The sequence below is a fragment of the Neophocaena asiaeorientalis genome, unplaced genomic scaffold, assembly GCF_003031525.2.
Source record: "Neophocaena asiaeorientalis asiaeorientalis breed wild unplaced genomic scaffold, Neophocaena_asiaeorientalis_V1.1 scaffold174, whole genome shotgun sequence".
Lineage (NCBI taxonomy): Eukaryota > Metazoa > Chordata > Mammalia > Artiodactyla > Phocoenidae > Neophocaena > Neophocaena asiaeorientalis.
The window spans coordinates 2,917,107-2,936,036 of NW_020174922.1; the positions used below are offsets into that span (position 1 = coordinate 2,917,107).

The 18,930-nt window shown below is 36.7% G+C and overlaps 1 protein-coding gene across 1 annotated transcript in view; it reads right to left on the reverse strand.

Moving 5' to 3' along the window:
* TTC39B (tetratricopeptide repeat domain 39B) overlaps positions 1-18,930 on the reverse strand; it is a 132,182-nt gene that overhangs the window by 20,746 nt on the left and 92,506 nt on the right. The window contains exons 8-15 of the mRNA XM_024760467.1: positions 17,560-17,624; positions 9,242-9,347; positions 7,806-7,871; positions 6,152-6,260; positions 5,517-5,584; positions 5,372-5,431; positions 3,764-3,925; positions 2,280-2,371 (exon numbers count right to left, since the gene is read on the reverse strand). Coding sequence (XP_024616235.1) covers positions 2,280-2,371; positions 3,764-3,925; positions 5,372-5,431; positions 5,517-5,584; positions 6,152-6,260; positions 7,806-7,871; positions 9,242-9,347; positions 17,560-17,624 — 728 coding nt within the window. The remainder of the gene's footprint in view (positions 1-2,279; positions 2,372-3,763; positions 3,926-5,371; positions 5,432-5,516; positions 5,585-6,151; positions 6,261-7,805; positions 7,872-9,241; positions 9,348-17,559; positions 17,625-18,930) is intronic.

Here is an 18,930-nt window from a genome sequence, read left to right on the forward strand (position 1 = left end):
ACCAACCTTGAACGAGCCCTGGCACCGCCTGCCATTCCCCCTCCTGTGTTTCTCTCATCACCTCACTGTCCCACCCTCTACAGCAATGATTTCCAATATTCTTCATCCTCCTCACACCTCCAGCCCACTCCTTTCTCTTTCACTCTCAACAGACAGCCCTGCCTCCTACTTCATAAAGAAAAACAGAAGCTGTGAGGGAGGAAGCCCTCCATCTCACACTACCATCCACAAGCTTGCATGCCTCCGCACCTGTTCTGGACTTCTTCCCTCCCATACAATAGAGGATCTGGTCCTCCCTCTAGATAAAGCCAGTCCTGCCATCAGTGCTTTGGATTCTATCTCCTCTTGCATTCTCAAGAGCCTTGCAAATATCAGTTATCCCATTTCTCGCTTATCCCATTTCTCGCTTATATGTCTAACTTCTCTTTCTCCAAGGGATCCTTCCCAGTGGTTTTTGAGAATGCTCAGATCTCTCCCATTAAGATATTCTTTGATAACACATCTCCCTCCAACTCTCTCTCTGTCTCTTCCACTTCATAGTCAAAGTTATCCAGGGATGTTATTTATGCTCAACTCTCTTCATTTCTTTGTATCTTATTCACTCTTTAGCCAATCCCAGTCTGGTTTCTACCTCTGTTCTATTACCTTACCAACTCTCACTTGGGATACCAATGAGCTCTGTGTCCCTAAAACACATTTTGTCTTATTTTTTTTTTAAGCCTACAGCACTCGGTAGTCCCAGGCGCTCTCTCATCCAGGTACGAACCAGCACCAAGCCTGCTCAGCTTCCAAAATCAGACAAGATCTGGCGCACTCGGGGTGGTACGGCTGGAGACTCTTATTTTTTAAAGGAATTCTGTGTTCTATGAGACATATTTTGAGCAATCCTGGACGTTCATTTTCCTTTGACCTATATATAAAATGTAGTATCACATCCTGACCAATATCAGCTTTGTCTTAGTTCTTTTAATGTGCAGTGCTCCTTCCTGCCAGAGCATCCTCTCATATGCTGTTCCTGCAACAGCGTCCTCTCAAATGCTATTCCCTTGGTCTGAAACTGTTATCACTACAACTCCCCACTGCCCCAGCAGCTCCCAAGCCACCTTCAGACCTCATCTCAACTATCATTCCCTCTGTGCTCTTATCCATACCTCTCCTCCCACCGGGGAATGGAGGGACAGTGGGTAGTGTTGGCGATGCAAGTGTTATAGGTTTCTGCCTTGCTAACTGGTAGCCCCAGTCACTGAGAGAGGAAAGAACACCAGGTTTGCTAGGGAAGACTGGATGTGGTGAGTTTTAAATGCTTTCACATATCTAAGCGAAGGTGGTAAACGGGAGCTAGATATATGGGTCTGGAGCTCAGTCACAAGGTCTGTACTAGGGATTTCAATTAGGCTTGAATCAGATTTCCTAAGGTTGAGGTTCTAAGACTGACCTTTGAAATCAAAAGCATCAACTTTTAATAGATGGAAGTAGGATGAGCTTACAAAGATACCAAGAAGGAATGGTGAGACAAGTAGGAGGAGAAAAATCAGCCATGTGTTATAATTTTTCATTTACTGGGTGATTATTTCACTGATGTCTAGTTCCACTACAAGATTATGAACCGCACAAGGACAGGATCCATGCCTGTTTATTCAGCACTTAACACAGTAGTCTTCATACAGTAGGTGCTCAACATAAAGGTTACAGATGAATGGATGAATGGATGGATGGATGGATGGATGGATGGATGGATGCATGGACACTGGTCTAAACAAAGTTAAACAGATTACTTCACAGCAGAGCTTCTCAGAATCTTTGGCACACTAATGAAAACTAAGGGTATATTATATTGTGTTATATTCTTAAGTTTTTCTGATCACAAAATACCTTGGATTTATAACAGTAAACATCTTTAGCTAACAATACCATTTTAGGAAACTGTGTTCAAAATGCAGTAGCAAAGCCCCAATTACAAAACAAAAAAACATGTGTTCTCAAGATTCCCAATTACACTGGCATATCTGCAAAGTCTTGCTAAAAGGATGACATTTTGACCCTTAGTTAAATATATATATATATATATATATTTTTTTACCCTGCATCGGCAGGTAGACTCTCAACCACTGCGCCACCAGGGAAGCCCTAAATATATTTTTTAAGAGTTTCTGTATCAAATCAGATAAATTAAAGAAATACGAAGGTGAAGCATGGAAGAGCACTAACGGAAAAAGAAAGTTTTTGTGTGTTCCTCTATTCATTCAGGATCTTTGTCATAGAAATAGTGTCTTGCTTACCTAAATAAAGTTACCACATCCTCTTTAGTTGCTACTACATCTTCCTCTGGAAGCATACTCAAAATTGCAGCTTTTAAGAACACATATGTTGCCTTGAGGAAAAGAAAAGCAGCTAGTCAGAGAGCATCCTAGGTACATGACATTGCTATCTTACAAATCAGGAAAGACCTACAAATCTTCCAGATATAATATTTAAGAGGTATAAAAAATAAAAAAAAAAAGGAAATGAAGTCTTATATCACCTGTTCCAAATGAGATCAAAACGTTTCACCTAATTTTGGCCATTTTCCTATCACACAACTGTAATGTTCATGGATGAGAAAATGGACAAAATGAAAAAGAGATTATCTCATTCCTCCCAACTTTTCACAAATGGATCAGAATTTTTTTAGAACTCTTTTTTTTTAATTGAAGTATAGTTGATTTACAATATTACATTAGTTTCAAGTGTACAACATAGTGATTCAATATTTTTATAGATTATACACCATTTAAAGTTGTTATAAAATATTGGCTATATTCTCTGTATATTACAACTTTGTATTTTATTTATTTATTTATTTATTTTGCGGTACGTGGGCCTCTCACTGTTGTGGCCTCTCCCGTTGCAGAGCACAGGCTCCGGACGCGCAGCCTCAGCGGCCATGGCTCACGGGCCCAGCCGCTCTGCGGCATGTGGGATCTTCCCGGACCGGGGCATGAACCCGTGTCCCCTGCATCGGCAGGCGGACTCTCAACCACTGCGCCACCAGGGAAGCCCTGTATTTTATTTATTTTATAGCTAGCAGTTTGTACCTCTTAATCTCCTTCCCCTAACTTGCCACACCTGTTGGAATGGCTATTATCAAAAAGACAACAAATAATAAATGTTGATGAGATTGTGGAGAAAAGGGAACCCTAGTATACAGTTGGTGGGAATGTAAATTGGTACAGCCACTATGGAAAACAGAATGAAGGTTCTTCAAAAAATTAAAACAGAACTACCATATGATTCAGCAATTCCATTCCTGGGTATATATCCAAAGAAAAATGAAAACACTAATTCAAAAAGATATGTACATCATAACGTTAATAGCAGCATTATTTACAAAAGCCAAGACATGGAAGCAACCTAAGTGTGCATCAACGGATGAATGGATAAAGAATTAATTTTGATTATTATGAAAAGCCTTGTTATCAGGGTATCAAAAAGTCTACAAACAATTATCAATACTTGATATTTAATACTTTTTATATATAAGTACAGTTCGTCTTCACAGATAAAGCCTCTTTGCTGAAAAAGACTATTTGGATGGCTTTTAAAGCACGTAGTGCTGAGGACAGTGGTTATAAACAGCAGGTACTTAATGTCCACTTCGTCCTTTGATGGATCTCTAAGTTGAGAAAACAGTGTCAATATCATACGATGGAACAAACAGTCCTAAATGAAAATCATCCTGTACACTTATTAGCAAACAGATGACATTAATGAAACTGTACTTTACCTTGGACCATTTACTCTCTTTGCAAAGCAGATCTGAATAGTAATATGCCTCCCTCCAGTTTTGTTGGAATACAAAAATCCACATCAGCTCCCAATAACAGAGATGGTGAAACTGTTTCCATTCTTCTTGAACTGAAATGCATTTTCGAAATATCTCTTGTGCCTATAAGTCAATTGCATAAAGCTGATCATCCAGATATTAGACAAGGAGATAATAACCTAATGGAAAAATACATAAAACACTTTGTACAAAAAGAGCAAAATCATCACTCATTAAACCACTCAATACGACAACACATTCCTTTCCTTACATGCAACAATACAGTTAAATTTTGCCTCTTTATTTAACTTTGTGAGAGGGCCATGGAACTTTATAATGTGGGAGTAGCAAAGTTCCTTTCTTAAGTAAGACGTAAAATGCAGAAGTCCTTTAAGAAAAGATTTGACAATAAATTTAGAACTTCCAGAGGGTAAAATATACCTTAAACAAAGTTAAAGGCAATGGACAGACTGGGAGAAGATATCGCTATATGCATAACGGGCAAAGGATCGACCCTTATACAGCAATTTTATAAAATCCTTAAAAAAAGACAAACAACTCAGTGGGAAAATTGTTTAAAGATATAAACAGGAAATTAGAGAAAAAGATAATGAGTGGCAAATATACATATGAAGAAATTTTTACACTGGAAAAGATAAATTAAAAAATTAGATTATCATTTTTCAGCCATCACGTTGGCAAAAACAAAACAGATAAATAATGACCAGAGTTGGCAAAGAGCACTGAAAACAAGTATTCTCATATCTTTACAGGAGTTTAAATGGACTAGCCTTGTTAGGAGGGCAATTTGTCTGAATTTATCAAAATGCAAACATCTTTGACCTAGAAATCCTCATTTATCAGAATCGATCTTATATAAATACACTTTTGCACAGAAATATACACATAATAATGTTTACAACAGCATTATGTATAGTAGCCAAATGTCTGTCAATAGTGGACTGTTTTAATAAGTACAGTATACCCATCTCAATGAATGAAACCCAGCCATCAAAAAGAATGAGGAAGATTTAGAAATACTAACCTGGAAAGAAATCCAAGACGTATTGTAAGTAGAAAAAAATCAAAGCAAGGAAAAATACATGTTTGACCCCATTTGTGTAGAAGAAAATTGTTCATGAGTATATTTATATAAAAGGCTATTCCCTCTTCTTCTTCAAGGGAATTAGTGAATAATTTCCTTTGATGGGGAGCACACATGTAGTACAGTGGAGTGACCTTTATGCAGGGGCAAGATTCCAAAGTCAATATGTAATACCGAGATGGATAGTAGTCAAAGATCTTTGAAAGCCCCTTAAACTGCCCAACTGTATTTCTATATCCTACCCTGAATTGCCTCAGGTACTTTACGTGCAAATGTAGAGTATATTCAGTAATTTACTATATATCATAGAGTACATCCACACACTTAACTTTTGGCTTTTTAATTACGTATTTTCCCTTTATTTCTGTCTAGTGCATATAGCTGGACTTGCTCATATGGAATGGGTGCACTATGCAACTCCACCATATAGACAGCCCCCCAAATGACCCCTTCAAATAAGTTACCTCTTCCACATTTCCTTTCAGCAGCTCTATCCGGCCATGATAAAACAACATGAGGGAACCCTGCGGAGGGAGAAACAGACTGGTCAATGGTAAACCCTGGTTGATTGATTATGGTTGAAAAAGACACTTGAAATTCTAAGCGTACATTTGGAAACTGCTGGAGGTAGGGTTCAAGGAGACTCTCTGCTTCCACAACATTCACTTCTCCTGTACCTAGAAATTTAACAGGAAAAGCCTCAGTCTTCAAGAAATGTGGTCGACATTTATAACTATTTCTCCAAATTTCATTAAAATATAGCAAAGACCTATTCATGGAAAACATGAAAACTGTTAATTTGTCATTTTAATATTTGGGAAATAAAAGAAGACAAGTCTCATCTATGACTTTAGTTTAAGAAAGCTCTAGGGCAAATTCTTAGGAGCAGAGGTGGTTGCCTTCAGTTCCTAATTGAAATTTCTGGTTTTAATAGCAATATTGAACTTATTTTAACCACAACTTTAATTTTCTGGTAAAAAAAGAAATGTAATATGCTAAAAATAGATCACCTTAAACAAGCTTTATAGAATTTTTTAGCTGAGAACAGATTAAAACGAATTTGATGAAAGAAACCCTCCACCCCCTCTGCCAAATGTTACTATGAGAAATGTCACAATTTTTCACTTCTGCTCAAAAAAAAGGTAAATACAGACTACGACCTCTTACTGATTTTTCTAAATTTTTACTTACTCAGATGAAAGATAATCAACTTTCAATGATGTGAAATATAATCCAGTCCTTACCAAGTATCAGGGAGAGATAAGTATGAAAAGCTAGTATAGTTAAGCAGCATAGTGGAGACCTCATGCTTCTTCCTAAGGCACCTTCCCGTAACTGCAGGATGCCCAACTCCTATGGGAATTAGAGGCATTTTAGAATGAGAAGAGCATGATTGAAACATCATATTCAGAGACTTTAAAAGGCTAGCTCACGGATCCCCACCGTCCATGAAGGTGGGCTTTATTTTTCAAGAGCTTAGAATAGCAGTAGTATCTAACTAGAAGCAAATTTTACATTTTAAACTGGCATAAGACAATCTCCCAAATTCTTATATCATGTGATCTTAGGGAGAGAAAAAGGTAGAGCTCATTTCATAGAAAATGCTGTATTTCTCTTATATAAATATTAATTTATTAAAACATATTGAGGATCTAAGTACAAAATGCTATGGTGGGTATGAATATATACAGTTCCATGTCTTCAAAGATCTTTCCATCAAATAGCGAAGGTAGTACATGAACACATAATTTTATTGGAATACGGCAAGGGCCATAAGAAAGATAAGTAAATGACTATGAAAGTTAGGAATACTTGAGCTTTGTTGGGAGAAGATAAGGGAAAGCTTTGTGGAATAGGTGACATTTATCTCAATCCTAATGGATGGAGAGGCTCTCAAGAGACATTATTTGGGAGGATGCCAGTTGGGGAGGACATCCAAAACAGACACCAGCAGAAGCATGGAAACAGAAAAGCACAGGGTCTATCTGGTGAACAACCATTTGCCCAGTTTAGCAGGAACACTGGGGAAGCAAAAAGGATGGGTAGTAGGCTAGAAGCATTGGCTAGAATCAGATCCTAGGGCCCTTGAATCCATGCTATAGTTTGGACTTTATTCAAGGGGCAAGTTAGAGCTACTAAAGAAATAAGGCGGACGATGAATAGTAGAGGGGAAGGGTAACGATGAAATACAGAGTCTGAATAGATAGACCATATCAGGAAGGGAGCACCATAAATATATAATACTTATGGAGAACCTGGACAGTGGAATAAGTAGGGAAAAAAATTACAGCTTCTTGTACCTGTTCTCATCTATTTCTCAAAACCTGCTCTCTGGACTAACAGGGACAACTTTTGCAATAAAGCAACTCTGGTAATAGCATATTGAGTGTTATGATTAATAAATGTTATACACTACAAAAACAACCACACAGAACTATAACAAACAAAACTCATGGAAAACAAATTTCCTTGCTTAGTTTTATAGTGAAACGTGTAAAAACAAGGAAAACCAAAACACTGCAACTACGCTTGATCCATACGAATCATAAAATGTTAGACAGGGAAATCTAGCCTAACTTCTTGGTTTTTCAGGAAACTCTGGGGTTGCAAAAATGTTAGGGAAGCATATTTTAACTTCACATGAGTACTAAAGATCCAGCAAGCAGCAATATTAGTAAAACATAAATTTTAATCCCAGAATTTAAATAACAAAGATGAAAATTTTTAACTTTCAATAGAAAAACCATCTCTAACTCCTGAAAAATATAATCAAGACCCAATGCCTCTTTATTGTTCTGAAAACAAATTGCTAGTTATGAGGACATGTTGTATTTCCCTCATATTCAATAAATAACTTTTATTTTCCTTGTCAAAATTAAGAAAAAATTAATTTTGTACCCTATTTCCAGAAAATCCTATAAATTCTAGTAGTCTGATAATCCGTGCTGGTAAAAGGGACAGCATCTGTAAGAAAAAAAATACAAGTGTACTTAGTGTTAGTACATCTAACTGTAGATAAATGTTAAACTCTAACCAACTTAAAGTTTTAATGATTCAGTAATATGAAAAATTAGAACCAAATTTAAACCACTGGACACGTCTCAATAACCACATACTGCACCTAGTATAATCATTACTTGTGACTTAATTTCATTTAGTTAAGACAATACACCTAAAAAGTTAAAAACAAAACAAAACAAAAAACCTGGCTTTTTCAGAATGCTCTAAAGAACACTTGCTCCTTTCATGTGGGTTGATAAAGTGATGAGAAGATAACCCCCAGTGTCCACCTCCAAAGTGTTTCTTTTAGCATCCTTTTCCAAAAGCAAAAGTCTGTTGTATTCTTCATATATGCAGGCATGACCCAGAAGTAGACACCTACAGCACTACAGCCCCTCTCTGGGACATCCCTAAAGAGTAGGATAAAGGGAAGTCCTCTCAGGGCAGAACTTTGAGCAGTGCCCTCTTTGTTCACTTTGCTTGGAAGGAGAAATGGCCATATATGCAATTATTTACTGATTCATGGGTGGTTGCCAATGGTTTGGTTGGATGGTCAGGGCTTTAGAAAGAACATGATTGGAAAATTGATGACAAGGAGCTCTGGGAAAGAGGTATACAGACAGACCTCTCGGAATGGGCAAAAAATGTGAAGTTATTTGTGTCCCATGTGAATGTTCACCAAAGGCTGACCTCAGCAGAGGAAGATTTTAATAATCAAGTCGATAGGGTGATTCATTTTGTGGACACTAACCAGCCTCTCTCCTCAGCCACCTCCGTCATCAACCAATTGGCTCATGAACAAAGCAGCCACGGTAGTGTATACACATGTGTGGGATTCCCTTTACCACTTAATTTTCTCACCAATTCCAGTCAAATCTTAATAAAATATCAAAATATCTAAATAATATAGCAATTGGACAGATATCTACTCAAACCCTTCATCTACCCCAGAGCTTCATCATCCCTCAAACTATATTGTTCCCTCACCTATTTTCAATTTCAGAGCCACCATTGCTATAGCAATAATATTTCTGATGTAGAAATAGAACTGAATTTCAAGCTCTTTATTACCAAAAAATGTTACTAGTCCATTCAGAGAGCTGCATGCTTCCCTTATTATACAATCGAAAACTATTCTGAGCATGTACAGAACTTTACAGCACATTCTGGCCAAAGCCCCCACTGGTTCACAGCACAAGAAAACTGATCCCACTGTAGCCACTTGCCAACCAAACCCAGGTAGTGGTTCAGGGTGAGGTTCAAATGCAGTAGCAGAGGCACTGAAAACCTAAGGTTCTTGTACAAAAGATTCTGGTTGCTTTCTGATCACTTACCAAATTAAAGGCCCCTATTCCAAGCTTGACGCCACCTTCAAACTCATAGAAGAACCGCTGCTCAATTTTGTTCTTCTGAATTACGTGCAGGATAGAAAGACATTCTCTGGATTGAAGAAAACAGTTACACTGTAAGTTTACTATGACACTGAAAACTAATTTTAAGTCAAATTTTGCATTTACATACCATAAGATAAATGTCATTAGCCAAAATACTAGAGAATTTTTAAGGGGATGATGCTGTGCTGAGTTTTCTCTTTTTTTCTTTTTTTAGTTTGCCAATATTTTATTTTATTTTTTAATACATCTTTATTGGAGTATAATTGCTTCACAATGCTGTGCTAGTTTCTGTTGTACAACAAAGTGAGTCAGCCATATGCATACATATATCCCCATATCCCCTCCCTCTTGAGCCTCCCTCCCACCCTCCCTATCCCACCCCTCTACTGGGTAATCATCATTAAGGAAAAATGACACACTCGTTTCTACACTGTTTATCAGGACCAATCTTTCTGGGCTTAAAGCAAAAGAGGGTTCAAATATCAGCAAGCATGACTCAGGAGCCATAGGACCGCAGGACTGTGATCTCACAGTTTCCCAGCAATGTGTTAGAGGAGACTTCCTAGGAATGCTCAGTCTCTCAGCTGTTGTGCACACTTCAGCAACCTACCTTCCACTGAGTAACTGAGATGCTACAGACAAAAAGACTTGAATTTCAGCATGATCACCATGGTCTCAAATAGACCAAAATAAAATTCACAACTAGGAAAGATTGAAAGAGGAAAGCAAGCTCAATCACAATTGCCTGCAACTGTCCTCTTATTTTTCCCTCTTCCATCCAAGCCAATCTTTCTGATTTCTCACTTTAATTAATTTTCTATGCATTTTTCTCTTTCCCTTCACATCTTCGAAAGGCAAATACTTAATCAGAGAAATGCAGATGAAAACAATGACAAAGATGTAAAAATTGGCAATAACCAGAAATTGCTTATCAAACTGACAGATATATTTTTTAAAGGTAGTAAGAAATAGCCTGATATAATGTATCACCTGGTGTGATGCACTTATAAATCGTGCAATTTCACTTATGATGTATTCTAGCCAAATGCATCTAACCTGAATCTAGCTTACAGGAAATATAAGGGGCTACAGGAATGCTACGGACTGAACTATATTTCCCCCAAATTCATATGTTGAAGCTCTAATCCCCCTCCCGTCCAGTGTGACTGTATTTGAAGACAGAGATTTTAGGAAGTAATTAAGGATAAATGAGGTCATAAGGGTGGGGTCCTCCTCTGATAAGCTTGGTGGACTTATAAGAGGAAGGTCTCTCATTGCCATGTGAGGACACAGTGAGAAGGTGGCTGTCTGCAAGCCAAGAAGAGAGCCCTCACCAGAACCTGATCATGCTGATACAGATCTTAGACTTCCATCCTCCAGAACTGTGAAGAAATAAATTTCTGTTGCTTATGCCATCCAGTGTATGATATTTTGTTATGGCAGCCTGAGCTGACTATGACAAGGAACAAGCTAAATGAAAACTCAAGGAAGCCACCAAACAAATCTGTGCATATCCTGCAGGACAAATGGGTTGGGCTTTTCAACAACTCTCATGAATATAAAGACTCTTCTAGAATAAGATGTATTTAATGAACATAAACACTGGATGCTCAAGACAGTCTTGGATTGGATCCTGGTGCTGACATTCCAGCAGTAAAAGAGATTTGGGGCCAACAGGCAAAATTTGAAGATGGATTGAGTATTATATGAAATGAAGACTTGTTGACACGAAAAAGATCATTAACTGAAAAAAGCAGGTTAAAAAATAGTACATACAGTGTGATCTCATTTTCATTTAAAAAAAGATATATCTTTAGATACATGTAGAAAATATTCTGAAAGAATATATACTAAGGTGTTAACAGCCATAATCACTGGGTGATAAGTATATGGGGTGTGTGTGTATTTTAATATTTGCTCATCCACGTTTTCCTATTTTCCAAAATATATATGCCACTTTTGTGATAAAAACCATTATTTTAATTTTTTAAATGGAAAACCAGTGCTGGCAAAGGTAAGAACAAATAGACACATTCATTTATTTCTGGTAAAATGGTAGTTATAGTAAAGAGGTTGGCAACCTATTGGAACATAGCCACACCCATTTACTTATAGTCTATGGCTGCTTACACCTTGCGGTCATAGAGTTGAGTAGTTGGGACAGAGATCTTACGTCCCACAAGCCTGAACACTTACTGTCTGGTATTTTTAGAAAAAGTTTGCCAATCCAATATATATCAATATATATATATTGCCAATGCAATATATATCAGAAATCTTACACACATGCATACCTTTGAACCAACAAATCTAATTTTATTCTAAGGAAATAGCATGGATACACACAAAACTAGACCTATAAGGAAAGATACTGTATTACTACCTATAATAAAAATTTATAAACAAACTAAACAGGCAACAACCGGAAATTGGTTACGAAGACAGTCGCATGCATGCATACATTTATACATACACATGTAGTATATCCAAATAGTGGAATACTATTTCAGTGGAATAGTGGAAAGCCATGATGAATTAAAAATACTTAATGACCTAAAATTTTCTGACACGAAGTGAAAAAGGAAATTTCAAAATGACACAAAGCATATAATTTCACTGTATAAAAAGATAATTATATATGCTTATATACATGCACAAAAATTCAAATGTCAAAATATCAACAGGATGGCAGGATATGCATATTATGTTCAGAGTTATTTTCTGTGTAAATGTTCTATTTGCTGATAATAGATGATTATTACAAAATGCTCAAATAATATGGAGAAACCCTAAGTGTCCCTACACAATCATCCCACAGAGAGACGGTCACTGTTAACAGCCTGGTACATAATTTTCTAGTTGTTTTTATGCTCTACTAAGAATGCAATCTTTAGAAAACACAAATGGGATCACATAGTATATACTCCTCAATAGATTATACTGACAATTTTCCACGAAAATGCATGAAAGCTATCTTATTCTTTAACAAGTGCATATTATTCCATTCTATGGAATAATTTATTTAACCAAATTCCTATTCTTAAATTTTCAAGTTGTTTCAAAATATTCCATATTACAAACAATGCTGCTAAGAGTGTTCTTATACCTTCATCAAGTACTTTCCTATATCAAGTACTATAACTATATTTATACCATCCTAACTGTTCATAGGATACATTCTTAGAAAAAGAACTTCTGAGATCGAAGGTGATGCATATTCTTAATTTTGGTATATACTGCCAGAACATCCTTCATAAAAACTCTTATCAGTTTAGACCCCCACCAACCTATGAGTTTCTCACATTGTCATTTGCCCTGAGTCATTTATATCACATTTCTATTTGTATTTTTTATTACAGGATATTTTTGCCATGATGAAAATTTAAATGTTTATTTGGTCAAGTTAGTCTTCTATGGTTTCTGATTTTATGTCACACTTTAAAAGGCTTCTGAAATTGACATCATATATCTACAGATATGACACACTGAGAAGGACACCACATCACTTCTATAGTATTCTTGCCATAGAAAAATCTGAATTTAATCATTAAGCAACATTAGATAAGTCCACCTTGAGCAATGGTCTAAAAATTATCTGCCCAGTATTCTTCAAAAATGTCAAGGTCCTGAAAGACAAAGAAAGACTGAGGGACTCTTCCAGATTAAAACTGACTAAGGAGATGTAACAACTAAATGTGACATCCAGGATCCTGGAGTGAATCCTGGACTAGAATAAGGACACTGGTGGGACAATCATAAAAATTTGAGTAAAGTCAATGAAGTAGTTAATAATATTATATCAATGTTTGTTTCCTGGTTTTAATAATTATACTGTGGTTCTATAAGATGTTAACATTTGTATATTGGAAGAATATATGAAAATTCTTTGTAAAAATTCTGGAATCATTTCAAAGTGAAAAATTTTTAAATAAATCAAAAGTTTAAAGGCCTTTGTACTTTAGGACTATAAAAAGACTTTCCTATGTTTTTGCTTGTACTCTTCCAAAAGTATTTTAATATTAAATCTATATGGAATGTATCACTTATTTTTTGAATTTTATTTTATTTTTTTATACAGCAGGTTCTTCTTAGTCATCAATTTTATACACATCAGTGTATACATGTCAGTCCCAATTGCCCAATTCATCACACCACCCCCCCCAACCCCCCGCCGCTTTACCCCCTTGGTGTCCATACGTGTGTTCTCTACATCTGTGTCTCAATTTCTGCCCTGCAAACTGGTTCAACTGTACCATTTTTCTAGGTTCCACATATATGCGTTAATATATGATATTTGTTTTTCTCTTTCGGACTTACTGAAGGAGCAGTTTGCTAGTATTCTGCTGAGGATTTTTGCATCTATATTCATCAGTGATATTGGTCTGTAATTTTCTTTTTTTGTAGTATCTTTGGTTGGTTTTGGTATCAGGGTGATGGTGACCTCATAGAATGAGTTTGGGAGTGTTCCTTCCTCTGTAATTTTTTGGAAGAGTTTGAGAAGGGTGGGTGTTAGCTCTTCTCTAAATGTTTGATAGAATTCACCTATGAAGCCATCTGGTCCTGGACTTTTGTTTGTTGGAAGATTTTTAATCACAGTTTCAATTTCATTATTTGTGACTGGTCTGTTCATATTTTCTATTTCTTCCTGGTTCAGTCTTGGAAGGTTATACCTTTCTAAAAATTTGTCCATTTCTTCCAGGTTGTCCATTTTATTGCAATAGTTGCTTAGGGCCCAAACCCGTGTCCTCTGCATCGGCAGGCGGACTCTCAACCACAGCGCCACCAGGGAAGCCCCGGAATGTATCTTTTATAGTCTTTTTTCCAAAACGAAGAGCCAATTTTCCCAAAACTATTTATTAAAGTACTCATACTTTCCCACTGATTTTAAAGAGATTTATGTATATATAGGTTTTTAGTATGCTTTGAATTCCCTGGTATATGTACGTGTGTGTACACAGACGTGCATGCATAATGTGCACGCACACACGCATGCACACGCACGTACACGTGTGCACGCGCACACACACACACACACACACACACACACACACACACGAGTTTCTAAGCCCTATGTTCCACTCCACTGATATATATTTCTGTGCCATTACAAGAGTATTTTAATTCCTTTGGTTTTTAAGTTTTGATGACTGAAAAAGCAATCAACTCTTTAACATTCTTTTATATCTTCAAAAAAATATTTCAAGAGGAAAAGTAAAAACAATATATCAGGTTCCCAAAATCCACTCCCTTCCAGGATTTTGAATGGAATATAATTTTATGAAATCATTTTGGGTAAAAGCATCTCTTAAAATACTAAATCTTCATTCTGCTTCCAGTAATGGCAGGGTGGCTTATATTAGATTAACTCTCCCACGGATAACAATTATAAACTCTGGACAAAATGCAGAATACATATTTAAAATATATTGGTAGGCACTGGAAATTGAAAAAAAAAGTAATGGGAAACTGGAGAAGGGTTGAAATTTGAAAAAAGAGAACAACTCTTGAAGGGACCTTAAGTTTATATGGCTAGTCACCTGGAAGTACTCCCCAGTACACTTGGTGTGGGGTGCCTAGAACTTACACAGAAAGCCACAGTCTTATTGGCTTCAAAAGGAACACAGAGTTCAAATTTGCCAGAGTACCTATAAGGTAATGGGGGAATTTTCAGATAGGAGAGAACCACATAGGAGGGAAACACCAAAATCAGTGTTAGAACTCCACTCAAATTCTTGGCTGATTCATGAACTATGTGAGCACTGGGGAAACGCCAAAGAAAAGCAGAGACAAGATAGAAGAAGTAGTGGAACCAAGATTTCAGATGCTGCCCACTACCAAAGAGTAAGAGTATGGGCTCTAAGTCTAGTCAAGTCAAATGCTTCCCAGAGCAAGAATCAGCACTATTCTGAGAAAGAAAACAGAACCTAGAGTCTCTACAATGTATCACTATCTAGTGTACAATCAAAAAATTATTGACTTGATAACAGAAAAACATGACATATAGTCAGGAGAAAAAGCAGGCAATAGAAACTGACCCCAAGACAGCCCAGATGTTGAGATAATGTCTAATCTGAAGAAAACATTTTTTTTTAATGAACAGCAGCTCAGTGACCTATTGAACAAAATCAGGTGACTAACATGTAATTGGGGTCTCAGAAGGAGAAAAGTGAGAACGGAGCAGAAAAAAATACTTGAAGAAATAATAGCTACACATTTCTCAAAGCCATACTTGAGCACATCAGTCAATGTGCTAAGAATAAAAAATACAAGTCTTCAAAGCAGTCAGAAGAAATGACAAATTACAGACAAGGGAAAAATAATTAAAATAACAGCTGACTTATGATCAGAAACAATAGAGGTTATAATACAATGGATTGACAGTTTTAAAGGGGCAAAAGAAGAAAAGAAAAAGAAAACCTTGTAACTCGAGAATACTATACTGAGCAAAAACAGCCTTCAAAAATAAAGATGTGGGCTTCCCTGGTGGCGCAGTGGTTGAGTGTCCACCTGCCGATGCAGGGGACACGGGTTCGTGCCCCGGTCCAGGAAGATCCCACATGCCGCAGAGCAGCTAGGCCCGTGAGCCATGGCTGCTGAGCCTGTGCTCTGCAACGGGAGAGGCCACAACAGTGAGAGGCTCGTGTACCGCAAAAAAATAAATAAATAAAAAATAAAGATGGGGCTTCCCTGGTGGCGCAGTGGTTGAGTCCGCCTGCCAATGCAGGGGACATGGGTTGGTGCCCCGGTCCGGGAAGATCCCACATGCCGCGGAGCGGCTGGGCCCGTGAGCCATGGCTGCTGAGCCTGTGCTCTGCAACGGGAGAGGCCACAACAGTGAGAGGCCTGCGTACCGCAAAAAAAATAAATAAATAAATAATAAAGATGTTTTCAGGTAAATGAAACAGTAAGAATTAATGAAAGTAGACACATACTGTAAGAAATCTTAAAAGAAATGCTTCAGTCTGAAATTAGACAGGAATGAATGAACACCAAAAATGGTAAACATATGGGTTAATAGTGAAGACCATGACATAAAATTGTTTAAAGCAAAAGGTGGGTACCACTCTGTGGGGTGTGTAATATACATACGTGTACTATTGTAAGAATAGTATAAAAGACAACAGGTGGTAAATGAAACTATACTTTTGCAAAGTTCTTACACTTGTGCAATGGTACAGAATTAACTCTAAGTTGACTATGATAAGTTAAGAAGGCTATTATAATCACTAGAGCAAACACTTAAAAAAATTAAAGAGGGCTATAGCTAAGAAAACAATGGAAGGATTCCACTGGAATACATATACATATTTTTTTTTTATTTAAAGCAAAAGAAGGCAGAAAAATAAGGAGGGGGACAAATAAGGCAAAGGAAAAAAGCAAAATGGTACTCACAAGTGCAAACATATTAACTGTCACACTGAGTAAAGAAGCAAGACCAAATTAAGCATATTTACAAAAATTGCAAATTAAATACAAAAACAAAGATAGGTTTAAAGTAAAAGAATATATGCCATGCAAATACTAATTATAAAAAAGCATGAGTAGCTTTATTAATATCAGACAAAACAGATTTCAAGACAAAGAATATTATAAGGAGTTACATAGGAACATTTTATAATGATGAAAGATTAATTCATTAGGAAGATAAAACAATTAAAATATATATAAGCCCAATAATAGAGGTTCTAAATATACAAAGCAAATACTGACAGAACTAAAGGGAGAAATGGATGACTCCAGAATCAAAGCTGAAGATTTTTAACTCTGTGAGTAAAGGATAGGACAACTAGATAAAAATCAGTAAGGATACAGAAGATGTGAATGACACTATGGTCCACTTTAATTGAACATCTGAATCACTGCAGAACTTCATTGGAGCAGTGATGTTCTAGAGTCTGGACCAAAGACATACCTGTACATACCTGTCATTTTAAATTTATAAATTGTTTTTAGGAGAGAGAAACTAAGATTATCTAATCAGAAATTATGTAAGCACTTTTCTTTACAGCTATTTTTCTTTTAAAACTGCATTTAAACTTAAATCGTGTTGTCCTATGGCATTGAATACACCTCAGTAAGCCAAAAATCAAGTGCACTTTTACCAACACGAAATTTTAAAAAACATAGTCATACTGACTGAGAACTTTGAAGTACAAAATGGTACATAGTACAAGAATCACTTAGAAACCACAAGAACGTGGTCAAAAAGGTACAAACCCTGTTAAAATATTTTTTATAAATCTTAATTTTTAACTTACTTATATATTTGGTAACTTGTTCTAATTTTGAGTCCACCTTTGATGAAGTTGATCATATTTTCATCCTGAAAACAATTAAATAATTAGATCATTTAGCAAAAGATTCTTAAACTGTCCCCATAGCTGTGTAGCTGCATGATTAGAACAAAACACTATCTTTTGAGGATATGATTTTTAAATTAAACCATTCTTCTTGCTTTACATCTGAAATGCTTTTTTGTCATTTTTCTTCCAAGTTAGAGGACAACAAAAAGGAAACATTTCTTAAATCCTTGCATTACTTGAAGGAAGTAAGGAAGTAATCCTCATCAATTTGGGGCCATAAAGGTTAGTCCAAACGTACTTCAATAAACATCATCAACTACTGAGCAACTTTCTTCTGGGTTCAGTGGAATTCAAAATGGCTGACTTTAAGGATATGCTCCAAGGACTTTCCTGTCTGTCCTACTCCAAATAATGGGATTATGGTTCTTCTTTAGGGGGGACTTTAGCAGGCAGTCTATTTAACATTGTGAATTTCATTCATATACATTTCCAGACCACAGATAACTGATTTGGATTCTAAAGTTGTTGTCACTTATATGAAATACTGTCTAGGGGAAAAGAGATCACTTCTCTTTGCCTGATGGTCATCAGCCATAAAACTGGGTCAGCTGGCCTAAATGAATGACCTTTTTAGGGTGAGTATTCTAGGATTCCAAGAGTCTCCTATTAAAGCATATCAAATAACTGCTTGAGGGCTTCCCTGGTGGGGCAGTGGTTGAGAGTCCACCTGCCAATGCAGGGGTCACGGGTCCGTGCCCCGGTCCGGGAGGATCCCACATGCCGTGGAGCGGCTGGGCCCGTGAGCCATGGCCACTGAGCCTGCGCGTCTGGAGCCTATGCTCCGCAACGGGAGAGACCACAGCAGTGAGAGGCCCACGTACCGCAAAAAAAATAATAATAAAAATTAAAAAATAATAACTGCCTGGAAGATGTTACTCTAATAGAAGGTGCTAATGGAGACAGTCCCATGCTTTTCTAGTCCGTTAATATCAGAAAGATGCTCTGGTATTGATTTCCTGTGCACTTGAGCATCCTTCCGAAACAAAAGAAGAACTAATTTTAGTTTGTTAATGTCATCAGTTACTTAAATACTTAATCTTTAAATTATTAAAAGAATCAATAAATGTAAAATTCACTATGCAATTTAAATGTTTATTTTCTGATTTTAAGGAATCTTATGGTTACACAAGTTCCAATACTGGCCAGGAAAGAATTTCTTCAATTGGATTCAAATCTGCCTCAAATAAGAATATTTCATTTCAGGATTCACCAAACATTTGCTGAATGCCTATTTTACAGCAGGCACCCAAACACAAAATCAGACAA